The sequence below is a fragment of the Hyaena hyaena genome, unplaced genomic scaffold, assembly GCF_003009895.1.
Source record: "Hyaena hyaena isolate Hyena2069 unplaced genomic scaffold, ASM300989v1 scaffold_1097, whole genome shotgun sequence".
Classification (NCBI taxonomy): Eukaryota; Metazoa; Chordata; class Mammalia; order Carnivora; family Hyaenidae; genus Hyaena; species Hyaena hyaena.
The window spans coordinates 479,335-495,468 of NW_024081731.1; the positions used below are offsets into that span (position 1 = coordinate 479,335).

The 16,134-nt window shown below is 37.1% G+C and overlaps 1 protein-coding gene across 3 annotated transcripts in view; it reads left to right on the forward strand.

Annotated features, from left to right (window-relative positions):
* Nucleotides 1–2,979: 2,979 nt before the first annotated feature.
* The window catches only part of SLC7A11 (solute carrier family 7 member 11), a 94,202-nt gene continuing 81,047 nt past the window's right edge, over nt 2,980–16,134 (forward strand). For all 3 annotated transcript variants that reach the window (XM_039222287.1, XM_039222286.1, XM_039222288.1), the window contains exons 1-3: nt 2,980–3,557; nt 7,289–7,415; nt 11,404–11,519. In XM_039222287.1, coding sequence (XP_039078218.1) covers nt 3,281–3,557; nt 7,289–7,415; nt 11,404–11,519 — 520 coding nt within the window. In that variant the 5' untranslated portion in view covers nt 2,980–3,280. The remainder of the gene's footprint in view (nt 3,558–7,288; nt 7,416–11,403; nt 11,520–16,134) is intronic.

Genomic DNA, 16,134 nt, shown 5'->3' on the forward strand with positions numbered 1-16,134 from the left:
TAGCTCTGCCACTCGTGTTGGGGTGTGTGTGTGTGTGTGTGTGTGTGTGTGATAGAGTATCTTATCTAACAAGGAAACTATGTAGCTTATAGAATTAAAGGAAGATCTTCAGGATCTAGAGCCAATCTGGGTCCCTTAGGAACTATATTTGGCCTTGATGATGCTGGGATTTTGTAAGTGTCTCTTATCCCTTCATATTCTCTTTTATTTCATGAGAATTTACTAAACATGACAGGACACATGGCCACCAGTTGTTCTGGGTCACATCTTTACACCTTCCAATGGTTGAAAAACGATAAACCTAATTCTGTGTAGTAATATCTTGGCTCAGGTCACATTCCTATACCCTGCAACCAGGAAGAGTATTATTTTTGGCCAGGTCATTACATGTCCATGTTTATAATCATGAGACATAAATTAGTATCAGAAAAGGGAAGCTATCACAGTATATGATGTCTGTTTCTTCCATAACTTAGAGATCTGGGGTTATCCGTTGTATATAAAAAGCACTACGTAAATATTTGTAAATAACACTAGGGTATCTTCCTAATTTGACAGGAAAACTTAAAATAAGGACTGAAGCAGGAGGGAGAAAATAGATTCATTTGCGTGGAACTCATTTTTATGATACACACATATTTGAAGACTATAAATTCTTAGTTTATAAATTTAGGACTGTTGATTATAAGGGTTTGTTAACATTGAAAGCAACTCAACATTTTCTTTGTACCCTGAGTATTATGCAAATTTGTGGGTGGCTGGAAGAGGTATGCCTGTGGATTTTATAACTATGTGCAGCTTTACAGAATTTTTGAATATGACTCTCTTATATGATAGTACAATCCCTTTGGCCATTAGTCTGACTTTTTTTCTCTTTACATATGTTTTAAATACTGAAAATGAGGAGAATGTTATTTAGTATTGAAAGAATATTCTTTTCTTCTTTTAGAATTTAACTTCCTGTCTGAGTGGTATCTTAGTCTCAATTTATTAATTCAGTCATTTAGCACAAAATTTAAAATTGAAGTATGGTTTGGTGTGAAGTACAGATAAAAAGTTATTTCCTGGGTTCCCAGTGTTCCACTTTTAAGCCCTATTTCATCAGCACTAATCTGCTCTCCTTTTGGGGGAAACGAAACAGGCCACATTCCTGTTTGTGTGAGGGGCATCTCTCTTCATTTGTGTGAGGGGGAGATCAGGCAGGGAGGAGAAGAGAAGAAGAATTTTCCATTAGCTTTCTCTTTTAAGACTATCAACAAGATTGAAAGAAGGAAAGGACCCATTTTTACTTTGTGAAAGGCATAACAACAGGGAAAAACTATTCTGGTTGTATAAAAACCCTGACTTGGGATACCCAAAGCAAAATATATAGGAATTAGGTGGAGAATATGAAAAGGAAATGAGACAGCTGCATTTATTTGGATGGGAGAGCATTGACATGGTATAATTTTCTCAGGTGCCAAAATAATTGAAAATGGTTTTGACCTTCTTTCTCCAGGCTGCTTTCCTAAGGGCGGTTTCTTTCTTGCATCCTCTGACCTTTCCACTACCTCATCCCCACCTCTTGCACCCAAGTTTTTTGTTTGTTATTCTTGTTCAGACATTTTGAAATATATTTAATGCTATTTCTAAATGTAGCTTCAGGGTAATGATAAGGTCAAATTGTTCCCACTGCATCTAAAACTACCTATAACCACAGCCAGAAGCAATATCTAGAATGAAATCTTGCCATTTGCTACAACGTGTACAGAACTGGAAGGTATTATGCTAAGCAAATTAAGTCAGTCAGAGAAAGTCAGATGCCACATGATTTCACTCATATGTGGAGTTTGAGAAACTTAACAGATGATCATAGGGAAAGGTAGAATTCCTTTTCTTTTGGTATTTGTTTTAGGGGCACTAAATTAAGAAAGTTAGTAGGGTTTTAAAATGTTTGCCTTACAATTTTAAGTAAATATTTTAATTTATATTTCCGATTCATTTAAATTTATAATCATGATTTAACAATAGTTCATCCATGTTAGAAAAAAATCATACATAATATCATCACCTTCCAAATAGTCCATGTATTCCTTTTTAAGTTTTTGCCATATGCATAGTTTTATGTCATTATAATCACTGCTTAATTTTTAAATTAATTGTTTTTGGTAATTCAGTGAAACAACATGCAAATGAAGAATATATATCTTTTATTTTAGGACAACACCAAGAGTTTATGAGAATCAGAAAACGGCTGTTTTCTGGAGTCACTGTGATTTTTAAATTTGTCACGCTTGGGTAGTGGTTTTAAATACAAATTTATTACTGGTAGCAAGAAATAATTTTTGTCTTTTAATGCTGAGTAAGTCTCACAGTTGTGTGTATGACAGCAGCTACACAGAATCAGGAGCTGTTAAATACTAGATTTGACTGTATTGTTCAGAAACCCAAAGTAAAAAAATAATAAGCAGAAAACAGGAAATCTAAAATTTTTTGTTATAAGTAATGCAGCTTTGGGTTACGATCTATTATCAAAACAATTGCACGTAAACTGTTTTTATACGTAAGTTAAAAAAGAAACTCCTCACAAAGCGGTGATCATTTCCTGTTTCATTTTTCATTTTCTTTTCGCGCGAAGAGCTTTTGTCTCTCACTAGGAGTTGCTTTAAATCTCTGGGAAGGTCTGTTCCCAATTTACTACTTCTGGATTGGTTAAGATCTCTTTTAAGTGTGTGCTTTGTTCTCTGAAAAGCTTAGGTCAGTTGAGCAACATGCTGCTAATGTTTGGAAAAAAAAAAAAAAAAAGAGCTGAGTAATGCTGGAGCCTTCTCATGTGGCTGATGCAAACCTGGAGAATTTGCATCATCATTAAGCTGGAATAAGTTGGTGTGACAGGCAGGAGCTTAAATACCAGCCCATGAGGAAGCTGAGCTGGTCTGTAATGATAGGGCGGTAGCAGCAGCCGCAGCAGCAGAGGTAGTCAGAGGTGGTGGAGGAGAGAGAGGGAGCGATAGAGAGAGAGAGAGCAAGAGAGAGAGAGAGCGAGAGAGAGCACGAGTACCATGAACACACAGGTGTTTCTGAGGAGTAATTAGGTAGCTGTGAAGGAGAAAATACATCTTTTAGTTTTTACCTGTGAACACAATAGCACTGAGAGAGACAAGGGGAAAGCAAAGAGGAAGACATTTGGTCAGTCACACCAAGAGAGACCAAAGTTGAAAGTTTTGGGGGTTGTTTTTGTTTTTGTTTTTTGAGGTTTTTTTTTTTTTCCTCTGTTTCATTTTTCCCGTGTGTCACTACAATGGTCAGAAAGCCTGTTGTGTCCACCATCTCCAGTGGCGGTTACCTGCAGGGGAATGTTAATGGGAAGCTGCCTTCCTTGGGTGGCAAGGAGCCACCTGGGCAGGAGAAAGTGGTGCTGAAGAAGAAAATCACTTTGCTGAGGGGCATCTCCATCATCATTGGCACGATCATTGGAGCAGGAATCTTCATCTCTCCTAAGGGCGTGCTCCAGAACACGGGCAGCGTGGGCATGTCTCTGATTATCTGGACCGTCTGTGGGGTCCTGTCTCTGTTTGGTGAGTGCCGCTTCTTCTCTGGGGGGATGTCTGCGGAAGCTGGGCAGTTTGCTCTCAGGGAAAGCAAAGAGTAATTTTTAAGGAGTGAATGAATGGCAAAGGCTATGCCAGGTTTTCTGATTCTTGTTTAAGTGTGCGAACCACCCAAACACAGCGTCCACTGTTGGCAGGATCCTGCATTCCCCCGAACTGCTTCCGCAGCCGGCCCTCTCTTCTCCTGACTACGACAGACAGACGCTTTTCTGACTTTTCCCTGTGGCCATGAGAGCAAAGGCTAACGTTGATGACCCGAGAAAATACATGTGAGCTTTCTGTACCGGGCGGTTGTGCTCAGTTACGTGTGTTTGAGGGATCTTGGCAGTTGGCACACTGAATGAAACACCTGTGAAGTGAAACCCAGTGTGGCCTATTTAAACACAGAACTGAGTATTCAGAAGTTTTACAGTGGATTTTTTTGGCAAAACAAACTGGGGGGGGGGGTCTTTTTCTTTTTAATTTTTTAACTTGGTGTGCTTGTCAATTCCTACTACTATTACAAAAGTCCTTGCCGTGGAAATACGTGTGGTGGCACATACTCAATTCCTGTGATACGTGGGAATATTGCAAGGATCTGAGCATATTTCAAATTTTTCCAATCTCTCCTCTCTCCCTCACACCTATTGATGTTTGCAATATAAAGAGTAAAGCAGAAATTGGGTGCTAGTTTTCTGTGTTTGTCCAGATCTGCTTTCTTCGTTTACAGTTTCCTTGGTCTTCAGGGACATAGATAACTTGTCCACCTGTTCACTGAGTTAACCTGAACAGAACTAGTAGTAGAAATATGATTAACAATTTTGCTTGAAAGTCTACATCTCTTTTATTGATTTGATATTAATAGCACAGAGGTAATAGATACCTTTCATGGGGTGAGTAAATTACTAGAAAGCTACCTGAGTTAGTTACAGAGGTGACAAAAACTGGTGAATGGTCAAAAAATAAATAAATTTCATCCACACTATGGGGGTATATGTCTAAGGTGTATCTTGCTTTTTTGTGGCAACCAGGATGTTTTAATTCCAAAAGGCCCTGCTCTTTAAAGGTACTAACACAAAGCTTTGTCCTAACTCTGGGACTAAGTACTAACTCTTGGTCCTACATGGACCAATCCATTCATTCTTGAGGTCTTGTGGTGTTTTAATGCTTTGGTTTGGGTATTCATCTAGAGAAGTCAAATTTCCATTGGGAGGAAGCTATTTCAAGTAAAACTAATGAAAACAAAGCCTTAGTATAGAAAGATCGTATAAGAATTATTTTTAGGTTTTTAAAAAGAGTTGGTGGTAGAATGCCAGAATATGGTTCTGGTAGGTACATTTATAGACAGCGAACCTATTCATTGCTCTTCTTAACTGACTTTGTGCACCCTTAGTCTTTACTCTTCTACAAATACTTGGTAAATTGAGAATAAATCAATGTCTAATAGGAAAAACCATAACCAGTTTGCTGGACTTTTCATACTTATATACATGCAGTTCCCACTATGTGATTTGATTTTTATACACAATAAAAGGTTATTCAGATATAGTAAAATGGATTGCTGTGAGGATTAAACTAGTTAAAATGCTATTGTACTATGAAAATATGGTTCTGCCTAAGTGTACCAACTCAACAGAAGCTCAGGGGAAAAAAAAAAGCTAAAAGGACTAGGTAAGGTTACATTTGAGTTGATATTCTTTGATTACTAATCCCAGGGAGCATGCTCCTGTATTAATCTACTTATCTGTATTTACATTTTGTCATTTAAGTTCCTAGGAGCTTTTTGACAGGAGTGCTTTCCTAACAGGAAGCAAAGCAAAGTGTAAGGAAAACAAATACTTTCTCTTCGAACTCTAGAATTCTGAGACTAAGAGTAAAGATTCTGTATATTTGGTTTACAATTTGTTTTAAGGTCAGGGTCAATACATGGATTTTTACATCTTGTTTTGAGCTGTTCTCATCTGGGTAAAATGGTTGGAGATTGAGACTTTTAAATGAAAATCTCATTCCTCTAGAACTCAATTTAAACCTAGGGTAACCATCCTGGAGTTTCAGCAAAGCAGACACAGGTCGAGGTATTGATTCTCTAGCAATAAATTCTGAGGTACTTCAGGCTTTCTGATAACATTTTAAATAGGAAGCTCTTTTGTACTGGCTCCCAACATGGCGACTGGTTTCCAACAGAGTGAATTGCAACCAGTGATAATTAGTTACAAATAGGCAAACTATATTAGTGATCCTCAAATATCAATCTTCAAACTAGGCATTTTAAAACCATCCGTATAGAGGTGACTGGGTGGCTCACTGGGTTGAGCATCTGACTCTTGACTTTGGCTCAGGTTATGATCTCACAGTTCATGAGTTCAAGCCCCATATGGGGCTCTGTGCTGACAGCATAGAGTCTGCTTGGGATTCTGTCTCTCTCTGCCTCTCTCCTGCTTACTCTCTCTCTCTCTTTTAAAATAAATAAAAATAAACTTAAAAAATAATAAAATCATCTGTAAAAATTTTAAAATAAAAGATTTGTTTGGCTCCCTCTATTGGAGAGTCCGAACTGACTTGGTAGAGAACAAATGTAGGGTATGGCCTTAGATTTTTGAATTCATTTAAATAAAAAATTTACTTCCAAGTGATTCTGATACAGAGTGAGGTTTGGGAATAGGACAAATGATAGTAAGATATCACTGAATATCCAAATATTATTCACGTTGACAGTTCTGCATAAAGCTTTACTATAATTATTTCCCACTCTTTTAGTCTCTAAAGTAGCTCAAGCAAAAATTTGTGTTACATTTGAATACTTTGCAGTATGAATAGAATTTTTCACATAGTACCATGGCGTATCTTTCATTCTTGTGGTAGTTAATTGCTCAAATTAATAGGTATATTTCATGAGGTAGCTCACTGTATCAGGGCCAGTACTGTCCTTGGCGCCCAATATTGCATTTTTACACACAACTCCCTTATGAGGTAAGAATTGAGATCTCTATTTTACAGATAAAGAAACTTACATTTGGGGAGGTCACAAAACTCGCTCAAGACCATGTGGATTGTATTGCAAAATGCTGAGATTACTAAATGTTTATAATTAATTCTACCCAATATACATAAGTTATAGCATCTCTTTCTAAATAGTATGTTGTTTTAACTACTCAGAAGTGTAGAAAAAATCTTCTCTTTTTCTCAGGTTTGATTGAGATTCATAATTCTTAATAATATATATTTTTTAGAAGTTTGTCTTGACCATTTCAAATAAAATTACATTGTTTGAATAGAATGAATTAGATCCCAAATATGAGGAAGTTACAAGGAGAATTTGATGGCTCCTAATGATCAGATGACTGTTACTTCTCTTCAAGACCTCATTCAGACCAAAGGATGTAGTAACATCCTAAACATAAATATTGTTGTATCAATTCTTTTTTTTTTTTTTTTAACGCTTATTCGTTTTTGAGAGACAGAGTGAGGTGAGTGAGAGAGGGGCAGAGAGAGAGGCAGACACAGAATCTGAAGCAGGCTCCAGGCTCCAGGCTCTGAGCTGACAGCACAGAGCCCAGAGTGGGGCTCGAACTCGCGAACCACAAGATCATGACCCAAGCCAAAGTCGGACACTTAACTGACTGACCGACCCACCCAGGCACCTCTATTATATCAATTCTACCTTGGGCTGACTAGCTAATATCTTAACTTTGTACCTTTGTTTTATGAATACTTCACAGGAGCCTTGTCATATGCTGAATTAGGAACAAGTATAAAGAAATCTGGTGGTCATTATACATACATTCTGGAAGTCTTTGGCCCATTACCAGCTTTCGTACGAGTCTGGGTGGAACTGCTCATAATACGGTAAGAACATAGATAAGAAAACAGTTAAGGAAAAATAAATCCATTCATTACACCCTTCTTTAAATCATCTTAAGTTTTTTTAAACTGACTAGAAATATGTATGTCATGTGACTATGTTGTAAACATGTGTATTTCAGGATGTGAAATCTATGATAAAATACCTCTGTCAGTGTTTTTAATGCAGTTTTGTCACTGGCAATAGCTCTCCATTCATGGCAAACTTTTATTAAAGTATCTGATTTTCTTTAATATTCTATTATCCTCTGATATTTCTGGAAAGTATGTTGACTTGAAAGGATACAAAGCATCAAAATCCACTGTGATAAATCGTACGTTTTGCCTGGCCAGACAAAATTAAATGTTATGCTAGGAGGAGGAGTTTTTCTTCTTGTAGATTCCATTGTCATTTAACTTTCCTCTGTTGTCGTGACTAGAAACTTCTGTGCGTAACAGCTTAGCGTGTCACTGAGTTTTATATTTTACACACAAAAATGACTTGACGTAAATGACTCACTTCCTCTGGTTAAGCAAATCAGTGAACTAGAGTTGCAAAATATAAAAGTTTTATTGCTGTAAGAATATGTTCTTTCTAATTGTCTTGGTTTAAAATCCAAACAAATAGTGCTAAGTCACTCTGAATAGCAAATTTCCTTTCACATTGTGGGAAACCTGTGATATCATATGTACAGTTTAGAGTATCACGGTCCTTTAAGGTAACAGCTACCATAAGATGTGACTAACACATCCTGATTGTAGAGCTTAACAGTAATAACTGGAGAAACTTGTTCTTAGTGTAAACTTATCAGACATACACAGCTGAGAGCTCCAGTGAGCTTTTATCCTGACATTTGGGGCATAAGTGGGAAATGCAGAGCTAATAAGTATTGATTTAACACTACCCATGATTTTTAGAGTCAAAGGCATCTATGTCTTTTTTAACAAAGAGATTAGATTGATATTTACTTCTCTGTTGAGTCTGTTCTCATTTTAGACAATTTTGCATTATTTAAAACTTGTGATATGAAAATTATGCTAAAGAGGTACTTTGTTCTTTTTCTATAGTGTGGAATATGCTTGGGATGTACTTTCTGCTCTTTTCTGATTTATCTGAATATTACTCTTCAGAGGTTAGCCTAAATCCTATCTTTTCCACAGTTAATTTCCTATTCACCCTAGTTTCTATTTCTTTTCTCTCTTAATTCTTTTGGGAAAAAAATGCAGCTCCCACTTCTTATTTGACATTCAACATGATATCTTATATTCCTACTTAATATATCAGGTGTCTATGCTCTGTTTCTCCATCAAAACTACAGGCATTTTAAATACATGAAACCAAGTGTCACACTTTTGAAACTATTATACATCTTAATCAGTGTCCTGAGCATTATAGATAGTAATATTTTTGAACAATATTAAATTATTTTTGAATAATTTAGTTCTTTTTGATTGAAAGTTTAAGATCATAATATTTTGAATTCGACATTCTCAGCATTCAAATGAGGACACATGGAGCACCTGAGTGGCTCAGTCAGTTGAGCTTCTGACTTCAGCTCAGATCATGATCTCATAGTTCATGAGTTTGAGCCCTTTGTTGGGCTCTCCATTCTCAGTGAGGACCCACTTCTGATCCTCTGTCTCCCTCTCTCTCTGCCCCCTCCTCTGCTCTCTCTCTCTCTCAAAAATAAATAAATATCAAATGAGGACTATACTTATTCAGAGTGCTGGGTTGTTAGGATGGTAGGCTTTGGAGCCTGATCTAGCTGCATCTGAATCCCTCTTCACCTAGGTATATGTTGCATGGCTTTAGTTAATTGCTGGGCATTATGATGAACATGACCATTCTGTTCACAATAGCACAGATACAGTGCTCACTCACTTACTTATTCATTCCTTAAACAGCTACTGAAAGGTGAATGGTCAGTTAAAGAGTCTATAAGTGGAATGACACACAATTCTTGCTCCCAAGTAGCACATAATCAAATGTTACTTACATTGAAAGACAGCTGCTTCATGGTGTGTGTGTGTGTGCATGCGCACATGTGTACTGACAGAGGAAATGACCCAGATATATTCTAGAAGCTTTTTTTAAAGGATTCATATATTCCTTTGTAATAAGAGACTCACATTGCTAGGTTGGTCTTCTAAATAAACAGAGTAATGAATGACTTGTGGAGTGACAAGATACCTAGATACTTTAAGATTTCTCATCTGCTCACAATAACTGTGGTGCCTAAACACTTAAAATTATGCTTCAGGGTGAGCACTCTTGGCAGCAGAAATAATCTGTAGAACACAGATTCCAAGAAAATAAATATCATATATTAGTACATAGCTGGGGTCATTAGATTGAATTCACACATTAACTATATATTCAATGTTTATTGGGTTTCTACTTATGATAGATACTGTACTAAATACTGGTGATAAAATAGTGACTAAGTCTTGAACTCATGATGCTCAGGGTCATGTGAGGGAAATAATTATCAATCAAGAAATCACATAGTGAAGATAAAGTAGCTACTGTGATCAGCACCATGAAAGGGAAGCCATGGGCCTTGGTAAGGGAGTATACTCAGGGACCTCTCACCCAACCAGAAGGGTAAAGGAACTTCCCTGGGCCAAGGAAGATTGAACAAAGATATAGAAAACTACCAATGAGTTGTAGGGGCTCCATGTAAAGGGTATTCAGCTCTTTCCAGTGAGAAGAAGCAAACTAAGAGGAAGGGAATGCTTAGACCAGATGGAACCTTCACAGACTATTTTGCATATCCTGAGCATGTTTTGAAAGCACTAAATATGTGATCAGGTTTTAATTGAGACACCAAAAATTTACAAATGATGAACAGGAAAAATAGTCTTTTGTTGGGGGGTGAGGGAGAGCAGAGGGTCTTTAGGAAAAGAAGAAAAAAATTGTATGGTGCTATTGAGTACAAGCAGGCCAAATTTGGAAATGATTGTGGTTGGTTTTCAGACAATCTAGAGTGTAGGATAACTACGAGAAAAGAAGCTGAAAGAGAAGACTGGCATGAGAAGTTAAATAATTCCATGAACTTGCCTGTGTATCTAAAGAATATATGTTCATATATACATCTATTTAAAGGCACATGTAATTTTCTCATAGCAATATTTGAAGGATTAAAACAGAATGGTGTGTTACCTATTTTACTATAGACCTGAACTTATTTAATTTTCTTTTTCATGTTTTCTCAGTTGTATAAAATTACAAGAGAATTTTTTTATTTTGCAACTTATAATTTGCATTTAAATATTTCTATGAAAGTAAGAATAATCACTTGGCTCTTCACGTACTAGAGCCAAGTGATTTGTCTGTACTAGAAAAATAAGAATGCAATGTCAAGGACATAAGCATATATTTTCAATGAACAATTAATGCTGTGGCTGGAGCTTAGTTGTTGACTTATTATTATTTTTAACGTTTATTTACTTTTGAGAGAGAGAGAACGAGAATGAGTGGGGAGAGGCAGAGAGAGAGGGAGACACAGAATCTGAAGCAGGCTCCAGGCTCCGAGCTGTCAGCACAGAGCCTGACATGGAGGTCTGAACCCACAAACTGTGAGATCATGACCTGAGCCGAAGTCAGATGCTCAACTGACTGAGACACCAGGTGCCTGTCTGTGGTTGTTGCCTTATGGCGAAGACTGCTTCTTAGAGTGTCCAGCTGCCAGGATCTCAAATAATAAACTAGATTTTTAAGGAAAAAAGTCAAATATAGGAGAGCAGGAGCAAAATTGATAACACCCAGTCTTGCTTCCATGGATGTGTGAAACTTAAGCTAGCCACCGAAGTTATAGGTAATATTTCATTTGGAGTATCTGCGACAACCCAATCAAATATGGAGTTTGGAAAATTATAGGCTTTCGTAACTAACATGCTCTTTACGTTGACTAACATTACCTCAAGGTAGAAAAGTTTAGCAAGGATGCTATTTATTATTTTCTTTTTGTTAACCTGAAAATTTTCTTTCCAGCCCTGCAGCCACAGCTGTGATTTCTCTGGCATTTGGACGTTACCTTCTGGAACCATTTTTTATTCAATGTGAAATTCCTGAACTTGCAATCAAGCTCATTACGGCCGTAGGCATCAGTGAGTATCATAGGTCCGAATATGAAAAAGAAAAAAAAAAAAGCAAAAGTGACTGATGACAAAATTTCTTTAGACTTTTTATATGATGGGACTGCTCTCCACATCATGCTGTTTTTGCTTCCCTTCCTTGCCAAATTTGTGTTGGAAAATAAAGAAAAGATTAAGGATTTAGAGTGATCCCTGGTATTACATTACATGCCAGTTTTGTATTGGGTCAATAGAAACAATGGTTAATCTTCTGATATCGGCAAACAAACCACTTTATTAGTAAAATAGCTACCGAATTGTACATGAAAGGAGAATTTTACAGATGAAGAGCCATTTATTTTATGGGCTTTTGAAGTAGAATATTCTCCTTTCTCACTGATAATCTGTTAAATGAAAACTCACTTATCCTCATGGCCCGCTGTTCCTGTGTTGGGTGTGTGTGTGTGTTGTGTTGTGTTGTGTTGTGTTGATATCTTCTATTCTGTTAGCAAACTGCCACTCTCAGTGTTATAGTTTTAGCTGCCCATTGATGGTCATGACAAAGTCTTCTTTTTAATACTTGATTACTAGTAGCACTTCTCAAATTGGATCTCCAAATTAGGAATTTGTTCAGTTTTATCAATGTGCACAAATTCTAGATGGTTTTTAAAAGAAATGAAAAAGAGGAGCATATACAACATTATATAAGTGATATGGAGCCAAACCTTTGAATAGTGTGGGATACAATAATACTTCTAGATGCTAATTGAATCAGTTTGAAGAATCAATATGATCATGCTTGATTAAGTTTGAACTCTGGAAATAGAACGAAACCCAGGAAGAAGTAATTCCATACTTGTGAAGAATTTTCACAAGTTATGCACGCCTAACATGCTCCAGTAGAACACTGAAGGGAGTACTGTGCCATTGCCACTAGAGAGGTGAGTGGTTCGTTTGCAGGAATTACCTGTAAAAATCTCTCTAGTGTAGATACATGAATTTTTGAACTTAGGTTCATCCTGGATTTTCTACTTTATCCACCAGACATGTGCACACTATTCTTCTGTGAAATCTTTGAAGAAAGACAAAGAAAAATATTCAAGGTAGACCTATTTGAATTCCAGAGAGGTAATGGTAAACGTAACTCATCATGCCCTTAACACACACTACCAATGTGAGACTCAGGGACAAATCATTTAGCATGTTACACCTCAATATTCTTGGCTGCAAATCCTGTGGCATCTCAGAGAGTGTTTGGTGAGGATTAAATGATTTTCACTGAGACAATGTGTGTATAGTGTTTGGGTCATGCCTGCAATTTATTAAGAACAATTACAAATGGTAGCTGTTTATACTCTTGTGGGAAAATATCATGTGACGTTCCATGAGACCAGGGGCCCTTGCACTGCCATATTTCCATGCTCCTAGTATGGCATGTGTGCTCAATAAATATTTGTTGACTGACTGATTTTATGCAAAGAGATCTAAGGAATTTTCCCTAGCATAAAAGTCTACTTGTTCAACCTGGAGGATTACACATCTTCAGTTTTCTCAGGCAGCAGGACAATGGTGGCAAATGAAACACAGTTTGCTCAATGTAATTTTCAGAACTAATACCATGAGCTTCTGTGGGATGAACTATCTTAGCATAGTAGTTACAGCTTAGGCTTTGAAGGCAAACAACCAGGAATTGAAACTTAGTGTCACAATTTCTTAGTTGTGTGATCTGGAGCTAAATATTAAAACTTCTTAAGCGTTACTTTTGTTTATTAGGAAAATACTTGTAAAAAGATAATCTGTCTTGGATAGCTGCAGACAGATGAAATTACGTCAGGTTTTTAAGGCCTTTAGCAAAGTGCCTTGGCCATAGAAAGTACTTAATATATCTGGCGTCCCACTGAGGGATTGGACTAATAGCCATTATTGTAAGCATTATATTCTCGTCCCTCAAATGGCTGAGGCAGAATCATACCATGATTGTTATATTTGAAAAGGGGATAGAGAGAATATTTTTGAGAGATGTGTAAATTTACAGTAGAAGTTTTAAAAGGTATCTTTAGGTGTAGGCGCATGTATTTCTCAACTTAAATAAAAGTTATAATTAGCAAATGTTCAGTAGATTTTATGTAAACACAAATCCATAACTATTGCCTGCTTTGGACTTGAGACGGATAATGGCAATATATTACTATCTTGGTAAGTCTAGACTCTTTTCCTTTATCCAAATGATATTAAACATTTTTTGGAGGGAAAATCTGTATTTTGGAGGAGGAAATGGAAAATGTACAGACTAAAATTTTAGCTCAATTATACAGAAGGATAACTAACTGTGTTCTGCTTTACCAAACTTCTGTAATGGATATTGGTGATAAAATGGTTCACAAAGCCTTGTAAAATCTTGGATGAACCTAGACATCTTCCATTTTTGCCATTGGCTATAACATTAACTGAAAAGTTGTGATGTTACATTTGCAAGCTTGAGATTCTGAGGAAATGTGTTCCTATAATTTGGAGAGATTTCACTGAAAGAGAAAATAAGGTATTGTTATGACTCAGTGGTAGGTAATGTAAATCAGTGGTCTAACTGGGAAAGTGAAACTAACTTTGAGAAGGATTTAGCTTTAATGGAGCAACCAATCAGGGGTGGAGATAGAGATAGAGAAGGAGACATTTACCTGGGGGCAAATCTCTCACATTCCAGTTATTTTTTTTTTTTAATGTTTTATTTATTTCTAGGAGAGAGAGAGAGACAGCATGAGCAGGGGAGGGTCAGAGAGAGAGGGTGTCACAGACTGAAACAGGCTCCAGGCTCTGAGCTGGCAGTCAGCACAGAGCCCGACGAGGGGCTCGAACCCACGAACCGAGAGATCATGACCCAAGCGAAAGTCGGACGCTCAACCGACTAAGCCACCCAGGCGCCCCTCTCACATTCCAGTTATTAAAAGTGAGTATAGGTGATAAACTTGCTAAGGGCAGATGGCTGGTGAGACATAGAAAATAGAGTTTAATTGTATGAATTGCTTTCCTGTATTACTTGGGGGAGGAAAGATTTCGTGATCATATGAAATCTCTAGTTCAAGTGTAGAAAGAGAGCAAAGCTGAACGATCTTGTTACAATCCAGTCACGGGAAAAAAAAAAAAAAGAGGTTTGAAGTTTTGTGAAATACTAACCAACCATTTGAGAAGTGATCCTGGGGTAGGAGTGGGGAAGTTACTGAATGCTAATCGATCTGCCCTTTGTTTAAAGTACTGGACTTCATTCATGTCAAATTAATAAAGATGAAAAGTTTTTGCTTACCCAAATTCCTGTCTGTTGCAGTAAACATGTCAGGCACAGGGAGGTCTAGCCGGGAAATCTATCTTAGACATTCGCATTAGGTGCTCTCTGCTAGCCCAGCATGGACATTACTCCCTTCTGTGTGACACTGTCAAGTTTCACTCTCCTTGTGGCTTTGGTAAGCATTGAAGGATGTTCAATACTTACAATGATATCCAGTCTTTTGTTCTGGTCTCCTGAAACTATTCCCTATATAAGTATACAATTGAATGGCAGAATATTGTAATAAAAATACTTTCTTCAAAATATGAAATCTAGTCCCAGATCCATTCCTAACAATCTCCAATCTGAGTTTCCTTCCTAGCTTAGTGTGTACAGGTGAGTAAAGAGCCCCACCCTGCTTCTCATACCTTGTGGGAATAATTAGAAGAAACAAAGAAAGTAACACCATGATTCCATTATAAGAACAAATTAGCCCCTTTCATTACTAGATGACTGTACTTTCTTTTCCCAAACTGTTTTCCTGCCGTCATAGAATTACATGAAAGAAAATCAAGTTCTGAGCTAGCATTTCAAAAACATATAGCATGTGGAGTGGTTTTGCTTAAACATTCTGAAGACTGGCTATGCCTATCCCTTTTCTACCATAACTAAATTACCAAGACAATGAATTCTTAGGTAGATATATGTGGTATTGAAATATATAAGTACTGAAAAACAATAACCATATCCTTCCGGAGGATGACAAATAAAATGTGGGAAATCCCTGCCAAGATAAACATGAACCTTAACAGAGAGGCAGAGCCACTAGGAGTTCGAAGCAGTTAGGTATGTTAGTGAGATCATGTTATGTCTTTTGAGCTACTTCCTCACTGTCACCTGTGAGCTAGGGGTAAAAAAAAAAATGGACTCTGAGGTCAGTTTACCTAGGCTCCAATCCTATTTTCACACTTACCTGTGTGAACATGAGCGAGTTAAATACCATCCCAAGTTTTAGCTGCCCATCTGAAAAATTATGCCGGCAATGATGGTGACCACATTATAGAGAGATAAAGACTAAGTAACATTATCCATGTAAAGTTTTTGTACAATATCTGCCATATAATAATAGTTTACAATTATTTGATGCTTACCATTTTTATTCCCAGCATTGAGATCCTAGATACAGATTGTCTCTCTGTTTTTTAAAGATGTTTAGAGCTAGAGGGGCTTATCCTCTCTGAAATTAGTATATTCAGGCAATGAATGCTAACAAAGAGAACGGTAATTCAGGCAGCTGTTACGAAAACCATTGGACTGATCGACTGTAACTCACCATGTAGCATCCCTATATTTTATTGATTTAGCATGAAGTCAGAAGTCAGAAGCCAG